The sequence below is a fragment of the Myotis davidii genome, unplaced genomic scaffold (assembly GCF_000327345.1).
Source record: "Myotis davidii unplaced genomic scaffold, ASM32734v1 scaffold341, whole genome shotgun sequence".
Lineage (NCBI taxonomy): Eukaryota > Metazoa > Chordata > Mammalia > Chiroptera > Vespertilionidae > Myotis > Myotis davidii.
The window spans coordinates 851,413-863,322 of NW_006291021.1; the positions used below are offsets into that span (position 1 = coordinate 851,413).

The 11,910-nt window shown below is 42.0% G+C and overlaps 1 protein-coding gene across 1 annotated transcript in view; it reads left to right on the forward strand.

Annotated features, from left to right (window-relative positions):
- SAFB2 (scaffold attachment factor B2) overlaps nt 1-11,910 on the forward strand; it is a 42,003-nt gene that overhangs the window by 6,798 nt on the left and 23,295 nt on the right. The window contains exons 4-10 of the mRNA XM_015564303.1: nt 610-674; nt 760-963; nt 3,236-3,298; nt 4,359-4,386; nt 5,292-5,802; nt 6,228-6,277; nt 6,708-6,808. Coding sequence (XP_015419789.1) covers nt 610-674; nt 760-963; nt 3,236-3,298; nt 4,359-4,386; nt 5,292-5,802; nt 6,228-6,277; nt 6,708-6,808 — 1,022 coding nt within the window. The remainder of the gene's footprint in view (nt 1-609; nt 675-759; nt 964-3,235; nt 3,299-4,358; nt 4,387-5,291; nt 5,803-6,227; nt 6,278-6,707; nt 6,809-11,910) is intronic.

Here is an 11,910-nt window from a genome sequence, read left to right on the forward strand (position 1 = left end):
ATTTGAAGTTGCATTTCTTTAATTACTAGATGGATATTACATTTTTAAAATTATATTTGTTGTAAAATGCCTGTTATCCTTTGCTCTTCTTTTGGGATGTTTGTTTTACTTTGGAATGGTTTTGAAATTTTTTGAAGCGCGTAGGTATTTTGTTAAAAATCAAATGCTTTTGTTTGATAGTATTACAGAAATCCTAGATATTCATATCCCGATGGAGACAAAATTGCACACATTAAAACAGGCACTTCGCCGAACTGGCTCTGTGGTTGAGTGTCTACCTATGAACCAGGAGATCATGGTTCAGTTCCCGGTCAGAACACATGCCTGGATTGTGGGCTCGACCTCCAGTGTGGGTTGTGCAGGAGGCAGCCGATCAGTGATTCTCTCTCATCATTTTTGTTTCTATCTCTTCCTCTCCCCTCCTCTCTGAAATCAATAAAAAAATTTTTTTTTAATTAGTAAAATACTTTAAAAAAACCCAGAAAACAAAACAGGCACGTCTTCTAGTTTCCTTGTAACATGTTCTAAGATTGAAATCTATCATCCTGCTATACTAATTATAAGGCTAGACCTGAGTGTTATCTGATTGAACAATTGTTCTGTAATTAGGACAGAAGATAGAGGAAGAAGGCACAGAAGATAATGGCCTAGAAGAGGATTCCAGAGACGGGCAGGTATGTGGCATGACAGTGGAGACAGCAGCAGGAGCGCTGAGTCCTGGTCTACCTGGTCATTGATACCTCTCATTCCTCTTTATAGGAGGATGTGGAAGCAAGTTTGGAGAGCTTGCAGAATATTGGCATGATGGATGTTAGTGTGTTAGAAGAAGCTGAAGTGGAGAACAGCAGTGCCCCAGACTTTGGGGATGATGGCACAGACAGCATCCTCGATTCCCTTTGTGATAGCAAAGAGTATGTGGCTGCACAGCTGAGTGAGCTTCCAGCTCAGCTCACAGAACATGCTGTAGGTAACACTAAGACACGTGGAATGTGGCAGGAGGCCCAAGGCTCCCAGTGCTTATGTGCTGTTTATATGAGCAAGATCATGCTAAGGGTTGGTTGATTAAATAGCAAGCAGCGAAATCAGTCACCATAAACATTTAATTTAGGAACTGAACCTTGGTGGTAAATTCTGTCCATTTAAACTCAACATAGGTCAGATATTAATTAATGAATAACTTCTCAGTTAATGTTTCTGTAGTATTGGAGACTATTTCTAATTGGGTGAGAGACACTTTCTAAGCATAAGCCATAAAAGGTTGCACAGTTAATAAAAGTATTTTCCTTTTAAAAAAGTAGGTAAAAAACTAGAAAGATAAAACAAAAACACTGTATAACTTCATCATCCAGATAGTCTTATAGATGTTTTAGAAAGTTTACTCTATGCATGAGAATAGACATAGTCATCCCCTGGCCAGTTTGGTTCAGTGGTTGGAGCATCAGCCACTGAAGAGTCCTGGGTTCATTTCCAGTCGGGGGCATGAATCTTGGTTGCAGGCTCAATCCCTGGCTCCAGTAGGGGTGCATGAGGGAGGCAGGCAACCGTTATGTCTCTCTCACGTCGATGTTTCTCTCTCTCTCTCTCTCTCTCTCTCTCTCTCTCTCTCTCTCCCCCTACCCCTTCCCTCCCCCCTCCTCCTTTCCACTCTCTAAAAATCAGTGGGAAAATATCCTTAGGTGAGGATTAACAACAAAAAATAATAATAGCCCTAGCTGGTTTGGCTCAGTGGATAGAACATCAACCCTGGGACCGAAGGGTCCCAGGCCCAATTCCAGTTAAGGGCGCGTACCTCAATTGCAGGCTCAATCCCTGGCCCTGGTTGGGGTGGGAGCAGGAGGAAAACAATCATTGTGTGTCTCTCCTCCTCCTACTTCCCACTCTCTAAAAATCAATTGCAAAATATTCTCAGGATTAACAACAACAACCAAAAGAATAGTTGGTCACCCTTACTGGTTTGGCTCAGTGGATAGAGCATCAGCCTGCAGACTGAAGGGTCCCAGGTTCGATCCCAGCCAAGGGCACTTGCCTGGGTTGCAGGCTTTATCCCCAGTGGGGGATATGCAGGAGGCAGCCAGTCAATGATTCTCTCTCATCATTGATGTTTCTATCTCTCTTTGCCTTTCTCTTCCTCTCTGAAATCAATAAAGATATATTAAAAAAAAAAAAGAGTAGTTGGTCATATTAAAAGAGGTGAAATACAGTGAAAAAAATATTTGTCATCCCAGAAAAACCCCTTCCGTTAAAGGGAATCACTATTAATGTCCTGGTGTGTAGGGTAGGGCTTCAATTCTGTTACCAGTGTCCCCTTCCCAAGTTCTCCCAATATTTTGGCATAGAGCTCTTTGTGGTGGCCATCCTAGAAATAATGGTCATTTGAATCTTACCATCTTGGCATGCCCAGCCATTCTAATTTGGTTGTGTTGTTTACTTAAGGCATTACAGCTTTAAACTAAAACAACTGCCCTTGAAGGACTAAACTTTAAACCTTCAAGGACAAAAGCCACAAACTCCGAACATCACTCCTCAACCTAGGATAATATTAAGCAAGTGATTTTCCCTCTCTAGGCGTGATCCTGTTGTATCACGTTAATTATTTTCAGAGCATGTCCTTGGTTTCTAACTTCTTGGTTAATGAAGTGTCCAGGTTATAAGGTTCAAACCTATAAAATGATAAAAGAAATATTTGGAAAGGGATATTTTTGTATTTCACTTAGAAAGGTAAAAGACCTTCAAATTTAGTAATCTTTAAGATAAGTGGAATTTGTTTATTTTATTTTGTTTTTTGATATAGTAAATAGTCAAGTTAAGTGTTTGTTAAATACAGCACTCTAGAAGAAAGTTCCCTGTTACTGTTATTTTAAAAGTGTTGCTACCAAGTGTAATTGGAGGAGTACCTGGTTTTGAGTTCTGCTTTGGGAATTCTATGGATGAGTGGTGTATGTAGACCATCAGTATGTGGAAACTGCCTGGGAGTGAATTCATTCATTCATTTGGGCAATGCTGACAGAATACTTACTGTTTGCAAGCCTCTGTCAGTGATGTTGCTGTTATCCAGTGCTAGAGCAGGTGTGGGGACAGGGAGGCAAGTAATAAACTGAATAATCTGACCATTAACTTGTGGATGGCAGTAGATATCTGAAGGAAATAGATACATGGGTTGCCTGGAACATAGTGAGGCCTAGACCTAGGCATTCACAGCTCTGAGCCCACAAAGTGACCTTCCATTATCTTTCAGGTAGACGGGGAAGGCTTTGAGAGCACTTTGGATGCTTCATCGTTGGACTTCAAAGTACCTTCGGTAAGTGAACATCTGTTTCTGCATGATTGGAAACTTTACATGAGTGGTTAGTTTTCCATATTTGGAAACAATGTGTAGGTGTATGTGCAAATGATTCATTGAGGATTGATATTGAGCTGGGTGCTAAGGATAAGAGGTTGAGAGCCAAACCGATCAGTTTCAGGATTTGCAGTCTAGTGGGGGCAGGGTTAATAACCAGCAAAGAATGTAATGGAGAAGTTTAAGTAGTTGGCCAACCTAGAAGGCTTCCTGGAGGAAGTCCTGTTTGAATTAAGGTCTGACATTGGTCAGGAGTTAGCCCAGTAAGAAAGAACAGAAGACTTTGGGAACATGGCTTATTTTAGGAATGGCGTACACAGGGTAAGGGCAGGGAGGCAGTGGGGCTGCAGAAGCAGGTGGGTCTGACTGCCAGAGTGGGGACAGGATTTGGCAGGTGTTCTTGTTTTCAGTGGGAAGTCAGGGAAAGGTTTTAACAGGTTCTAGTTATAAATAATAGTTTATGTTGGGAGAAACACATTTTTTTCTCAAGTCTGGTTTCATGTATAAAGCAGTGGCCATCTGTGTAACTTCTGCCTTGACTGTGGGAGTCTGCCAGCTGCAGAGGTATTAGATCAGCTTAAAACTTGGTTTGGGATGGTCAGACTCTGAGTGGAGAATTGAGCAGGCTCAATGTTACCACTGCCTTTCTGCTTTTGCTGGGGAGAAAATGGCAAAGTGATTGTATAATGGAATGCATTGTTTTGAGTGGATCTGCCCAATTTTTAAGTGTCTTGTGGCTTTTCTTTCTCTTTTCTTTTTTATTATTTATTTATTTTTATTTCTTGTCTAAAGTTTTACTTGTGTCTCCTTTTTCTCTGCTTGACCCCCCGCCCCCAGCCATTCTCACCCCAGGCAAGCCCCCACTGCCCCAGTGTCTGTGTCCATTGGTTATGCTAATATGCATGCATACAAGTCCTTTGGTTGCTCTCTAAACCCCTCTCCCCCTTGCCATTTGTCTCTGGATCTATTCTTGTTCATCAGATTATGTTGATCATTATTTTCTCTTTTCTTTTTTAATTAGGATATTGAAGAACCACTCTTGGAGCCAGGTACTGATAAGAAAAACACAACAGTTATGGTTTGAAAGTTTTTCTCACTACATTTTTTTCAAGCTGTCTATATATTTTATGCTGTATTATGGTGTTGTAAGTGATTTTAATGGTGGACAATCCAGATCGTACAAGGATCAGAGATTGGAAACCCATTCATATCACCAGATCTGTGGAACTGCTGTTCTGGTTTCTAGAGGTCAGATGTATGTGGGGAGAGGTAGTGATTTCATCTCTCTAACCACATAGCGTGGCATTTACATAATTTCTGCTTGTGATTCTTCCATGTGTTTCTACACATGAAACAGATCTTGTGATATTTCTCTGCAGTCAATTTGATTAATACAGTTAAGGCAGGATAAAGCAATTGTCAGGGAACTTATAACCTGAGAAGTGACTGGATTCCAGAAGAGGAAACAGAGTTTCTTCATGAAAATTTCCAGCATGTTATTTCCCTTATGGACTGCGGTTATCTCTCGCCATCTGAAGAGTTTCTGGTGTTCCTATTGGACTGTTCTGTTAAAAGAAATTCAAAGAAATTTGGAAATTGAGCTGTCATTGAATGATGACTGCATTCGTTTCAGCACCTTGGACATTGGAAAAATAAGTCAGAAGACCCAGACTTGAACAAAACATGAAGAAGACTGTTGAGAAGCAGCCAAGTGGTTGTAGGTGTTTAAATCGGTGGGGGCCTGTTTCATGTAGTGTAGCGGCTTACTCTAGCAGTCGGTTGGAGTGCAGGTAGTGTAACCAGTGTAACATGTGTACCCGCGGGTTTTCCAATCTCTGTGTAGCTAGCAGTTCTCTTCGTGTTAGTGTGGCAGCCGTGCCAGTTCCACATTTGTGATTGCTTTATTTCCCTGGTAATTAAACCTTGTGCCATTCTATTCCTGTTAAATCCGTAGAAAATGAGAAAATACTCGACATTTTGGGGGAAACTTGTAAATCTGAGCCAGTAAAAGAAGAAGGTTCCGAGCTGGAGCAGCCATTTGCACAGGATACAAGTAGCGTGGGGCCAGACAGAAAGCTTGCGGAGGAAGAGGACCTTTTTGGCAGCGGCCACCCGGAGGAGGGTGATTTAGATTTGGCCAGCGAGTCAACAGCACAAGCTCAGTGGAGCGAGGCAGACACCCTGTTAGCGGTAGTGAAAAGGGAGCCCGTGGAGCAGACAGGCGGTGACGAGAGGATGGACTGTGAGCCTGTAGGGCTAGAGGAGCCAGTTGAGCAGAGTAGTAAAGCCTCAGAGCGCACAGAAGCCTCTAGCGAGGAGGTCGCAGAAGCGCCCCAGGAAGCCTCAAGCCCAGACCCCAGAGATAGCAAAGAAGACGTGAAGAAGTTTGCTTTTGAAGCTTGTAATGAAGTCCCTCCGGCTCCTAAAGAGTCCTCAGCCAGTGAGGGCGCTGATCAGAAAATGAGGTTTGTTTTTTCTCAGTTTTAGACCAGACGCTATCTCCTTTTCATTGGTCGTTTAATGACACACATAAGCTGTTTTTCTACAATTGGCCAGCCAGACTGATGAAATTGTAGTTTACCACTAAAGAGTGTTTTATTTCTCTTTGTGTATTTTTAGTGGCTGATTGGATTCCTTTTCTTTTTCTCAACCGACTATGGTTGTGTTCTTAAATTGCTAAGTGTTCTCTTCAGTTAAATCGAATTGACTTAAGAATCTGATATTGTATTTTGGGGGGCCAAATATCCAATATAAGCTTGCAAGGATGTCTTGTTAAAATTTTATTTCAGACTAATTTTCTGGTAGGTATCAGTTTTAGCACACATTATATTTTTAATTTAGTTCTCTTTTGTTTTTTTCCTGCATGATTAATATTAACTTTTGTCTCTAGTTCTTTTAAGGAAGAAAAAGATATAAAGCCAGTCATTAAAGATGAAAAAGGTATGCTTTAACTTACATGGTGGGGAACCACCTATGGATCCCTTGGCTTAGGAGGGAGGGACCTGGAAATTGCCACATTCTGGAATTTACAGTGAATCCTATTACAACTCTATGCTCCATTGAATAATATAACAAGAGTTATAGAAACTGCTATCTTGGATGAGATTTGATCATTGAAAAACATTTCAGTTTGTAATAACCTGGACATGATTACTCCTCAAGTAAGAAAACTCCGTTTTTCCCATCCAGATTTTCATCTCTGTCGTAGGTGTTGACAATAATTAAATTCTTGAATTAAAAGTGAAAATTGAAAAGAAAAAAGTGTTGGAATTGGATGTGGTTAGGGTTTAAGAGAGAGCCACATTTCAGGAGTGGTCATACTTTCTATTATTCCTGATGGCAAAGCATAGTCTTCTCTCTCCTGCTCCAGGTCGTATCAGCAGCAGTTCTGGTAGGAATTTGTGGGTCAGTGGACTGTCCTCCACAACTCGAGCAACAGATCTGAAGAACCTTTTCAGCAAGTATGGAAAGGTATGCTCTCCATTATGTCTGTCTTGCTACCCAGCCTCAATTAAGCATTAAAAAATATACTCAAGCCCCGCTGGCATGGGTCAGTGGTTGAGTGTCAACCTATGAACCAGGAGGTCACAGTTCAATCCTGGTCAGGGCACATGCCTAGGTTGCGGGCTCAATCCCCAATTGGGGGTGTGCAGGAGGCAGCCAATCAGTGATTCTCTCTCATCATTGGTGTTTCTATATCTCCCTTCCTTTCTGAAATCAGTCCTATAAAAAAAAGGCTAATATGCAAATCGACCGAACAGTGAAATGGCTGGTTGCTATGATGCACACTGACCACCAGGGGCAGCCACTCAACGCAGGAGCTGCCCCCTGGTGGTCAGTGCGCTCCCACAGAGGGGGCGTTGCTCAGCCAGAAGCCTGGCTCATGGCTGGTGAGCACAGCAGTGGTGGTGGGAGCCTCTTCCGCCTCCGCGGCAGCACGACTGCTGATATCCCCTGAGGGCTCCAGGTCTGTGAGAGAGCACAAGCCAGGCTAAGGGGACCCCACCGCCAACCAAGTGCATGAATTTTGTGCACCAAGCCTCTAGTAAAAATATATACTCAAGAGTTTAGAACCCTACTTCATGGTAGTTTTATTGTGGGTCATTTCTAATTTAAGAAAAGGCTGGAGGAGGAAATCCTCAAGGGGGAAAAACTCACTTGGTTTCTGATTGAGGATTTTTTTTTCTATTTGAGAGTGGTTAACAGGCAAAACATAATGATGATGTAGAACACTATGCCGAAAACCTGTGTAAATAGCTACAATCTGAATGTTCTTGTGGTTCTTTCTAACTTCTCTTCAAGAAGCTGCTGTATATCTTTTGGCTTATACAAAATTTAAAGCTGGCATGCCGAGGGTTTTTTCCTTACCAGTAAGTTAAGTGTTGGCTTTTATATCTTATAGCATCTTAAGTATATACTTTAAAAACTAGAACGTGATAGTGGTTTACAAATAAATCACCTAATATGCTGCTAATAGGGAGCAGGTGGAAAATAATACAGTTCTAAGACTTTCCAAGGAGCTTAAAGGACTTTTAAAATAAAAATGATTCTGTTGCTTTGGAATTAGGTGATGAAGCAATCTTTTTATAAGCCATAGAGACTGCCCTGGTCTCCAGGATGCCTGTGGGAAATGGCCCTCTAAGGGGGAAGGTAGGGGACAGTGCCTTGAGGAGTTGAGAACTTGCAGGGATTCTAGGCGGAGTTTCTGAGGCTGACTCATCCTGGCTGCTCAGTCATATCTTTGCTCAGATTCATGTCACCCAATTAGGTATTGGTGAATACATTAGTGACTTGGGCAGTATGGGTCCAGAAGAAGCATTCAGAAGGGCTTAGAAAATTATTAAGCTGTAACCTACTCATTTATTTTGTTGACCTCTTTCTGAACTCAGGTACTGATTATAAAGCCTAAGCAAACAGATATAAGGTCCCTGTCATTATAGATCTTACAGGCTGGTAGAAAAATCATTTACAGAATACACATACACAACACATTCAATAAGTATATTAAGGAAAATTACAGCGTGTCAATCATATGGTAAAGAGACCCAATTTAGATTTGGGGGTGTGGGTTCAGCAAAGCTTGCTGAGGAATCCATGTTTAGGGCAAGACCTGAGTGATTGGAGTTGAGCATGCCTGTGGCTCTGGGTAAAGGAAAGCCCAGTAGTGGGACAAGGCTTTGTAATGTGGATGAACTCATCAAAGCCTACTGTGCAAAACTCCAGGGCAGAGTGCAAGGGGGAAGGAGGAGCAGGGAGACAGGGATATGTGAGCTTCTCATGGTATCTGCCCTTATTTGGGTTTAACTGTCATTGGAAATGATGCCCTTGCAAAGATTATTAGTTTAATGGAAAGGTCAAATAACCCCATAATTGGCTCAGCTCCTTGACCTTCAGGAGAAGTAAGAATGCCAAGCTTCTCTGCTCTGAGAACTGACACCGTGTCTTCAGCAGAGGCTTCTTTCACCTTTGTCCCTGTTTGGCGTGCTCTGGGCTTCTGCCGACAGAGCAGCACTTTTCCATCGGGGTAGCGGAAATACAAACATCAGGGTCGACAGGGAACCTAGAGAGCATGGACCACTCTCCCCACCCCTTGTCACAGTCGGGAACACGTACAGAAAGAAGAGATGGCTTGTTCAAGTTGACCCACTTAATCAGAGGTGTCAGGGCCAGGACCCAGGGCTCCTATGTCTCAGGGGGTCTTTGCACTTTCAAAAGGGTTGGCCTTACCCTCACTTCAGATGTCCTGTGGGACCATTTGTGCAGTGGGCTTTAAATCGGATTTGGTTCTGTGTTTTCTTTTTTTCTTGAATCATTTATTCCTTATTTATTTGCCACCTTTTGCATTGGTTATTTTTTATGATTTGTGGCTTATTACCTATGACTCTATATGTAACTAGTTGGCCCAACTGGAGTGGCTCAGGGGTTGAGCATTGACCCATGCACCAGGAGGTCACTGGTTCCATTCCTGGTCAGGGCATGTTGTCCACCCCCCACCCCCTACCCTGTTGCAGGCTGGATCCCTAGTATGGAGCATGCAGGAGGCGATCAGTCGATCTTTCTCTGTCATCGATGTTTCTACCTCTCTCTCCCTCTTCCTTCCTCTCTCTGAAAGCAATAAAAAAACACGCATAAATTGTTGATATTATACCAGTACCGTACAACTGCCATTACCCCCTCTCAGCCTTTGTGATGTTGTCATTATACATTTTACTTCTATTTAGTAAACTACACAGTATATTATTGGCTCGTTTTTGGGGTTTTTAATTTCTCATGTGTTCACAATTTTGAGTGTTCTTTATTTCTTTTTGTTTTTATCCAAGTTCCCACGAGTTAATTATTCTCCTCCCTCCTTGAACACTTCTTTAGGGCAGGGCTGCCGATGAGGAATTTGTATGCCTGCAAGTCATTCTTTTTTTAAAGTATGTGTTTATTGACTTTTTTAGAGAGAGGGGAAAGGAGAGAGAAACATTGCTGAGAGAGAAATAATCAGCTGCCTCCTGCACTCCCCCCACTAGGTAACTAGTCTGCAACCTAGGCCCAGGGAATCAAACTGGGGACCTCTTGGTGCATGGGACAATGCTAACCAACTGAGCCACACCGGCCAGGGCTGCAAGTCATTCTCTTACCTTTTTTGCAAGCTGTTTTCATTGGTGTGGGATTCCAGATTGGTTGATTTTCTTCCAGAAGGCAAAGCTGCTCCACTGCTTTCTGGCTCACATTGTTTCCAACCAGTTGGCTGTGCTTCTCACCTTCATTCTTAACACACATATGACTTTTCTTCCTCCGGCTGCCTTTAAGATTTTCACTGGTTTGGAGCACTTTGCTGATGATGTGTTGATTTTGTTTGCTGGTTTTTTTCCCCCGAGCTCCTTGCCTTTGAGGACTCCTCACATTGCCCTACCAGTCAATATTGCTCCGGTTTCTTTCGTATCAGTCTTTATTTTTTCCATTTCCTTACTATGTATTCAAGTTTCCTAATCTTTTCTTCTGCGGTGTCTGTTGTTAATCCCATCTAATGTATTTTTCATCTCAGAAGTTCATTTTGAGTGGTTTTAAATTAGCGTCCATTACCTGACACGCACAGTTCTTCCTTTGTCTTTTTGAATAACTAAACCAAGTGCTTAGTATCCTTGGTCCACTAATTCTGGCATTTTGTCATTTCCAAGTCTGATTTTATTGGTCCATTTGTTTTCTTCATTAGAGTTGGACTTTCTTTTTTTCTTTTTTTTAATATATTTTATTGATTTTTCACAGAGAGGAAGGGAGAGAGATAGAGAGTCAGAAACATCGATGAGACAGAAACATCGATCAGCCGCCTCCTGCACATCTCCCAGTGGGGATGTGCCCGCAACCCAGGTACATGCCCTTGACCGGAATCGAACCTGGGACCTTTCAGTCCGCAGGCCGACGCTCTATCCACTGAGCCAACCGGTTTCAGCTAGAGTTGGACTTTCTTACTTCTTGGCTAACCCAGTCATTTTTTTTCTTTTCTTTTCTGGGCTAAACTATTTTAATAATTTATGAACTACAGCTTATCACATCACAAAAAGTATTTAATGAAAAAGTTATCCCCTGTTTTCACATTCCTTGTCTCATGAGAATTTAGAAGAATATTTTACACTTTGTGTCTTTAAGGCACTGTATTTTTAAGAGTTCACACTAGAAACTGACAAGTCTTCTTCCAGTTAAGGACCTGCACACTTGGGGTGTTTGGTCAGCTTGTGGTATTTCTGAACGAGGTCAACAGACTTCTGTCCTTGTTGAAAGGGGAAAGACCACAAAATTACATTCCATTGATTTCCCATTTTAACTCCACTGAAAAGGTAATGCACTTCCTCAGTAAAGTTTTTACGAATTTTTCTATCTTACAGATACAGTCTTTCCAAATGGGGTTCATAAGTATTCCTCCAGGGGTAGTGTTCATTGCTGAGTTGATGTCTTCTACATGGGGTCAGCAGAATTTCAGTCTCGATGTGCTTTCTTCTTTACTTCTCTAGTTGTAGAACTTCCATTCAGCCATCTTTCAGGTGGTTCTGAATGATGGTTGTTCTGTATTTTAGTTGTAATTTTGATTTGGTTGTGGGAGGCAGCGAGTACAGTTTTAACCTACACACCATCTTGGTTCTCTTTCTAACCGTCTTTTTTTTTTTTTTCCTTAATATATTTTTATTGATTTCAGAGAGGAAGGGAAGAGGGAGAGGGAGAGAGAAACATCAATGATGAGCCCTGACCAGTTTGGCTCAGTGACTAAAGCGTCGGCCTGTGGACTGAAGAGTCCCAGGTTCGATTCCGGTCAAGGGCATGTACCTTGGTTGCGGGCACATCACCAGTGGGGGGCATGCAGGAGGCAGCTGATCAATGTTTCTCTCGCATCGATGTTTCTAACTCTCTATCCCTCTCCCTTCTTCTCTCTGTAAAAAATCAATAAAATCTTTTTAAAAAAGAAAAGAAAAGAAAGATATGCAATTGAGAAGAAAAAAAAAGAATGAGAATGGAATGATATCTTTCCAGCAGCGGGAAATGCTGAGCTCAATTGTGTGTGTCCCCTATCTTCACCTCCTTCTGCAGCAACA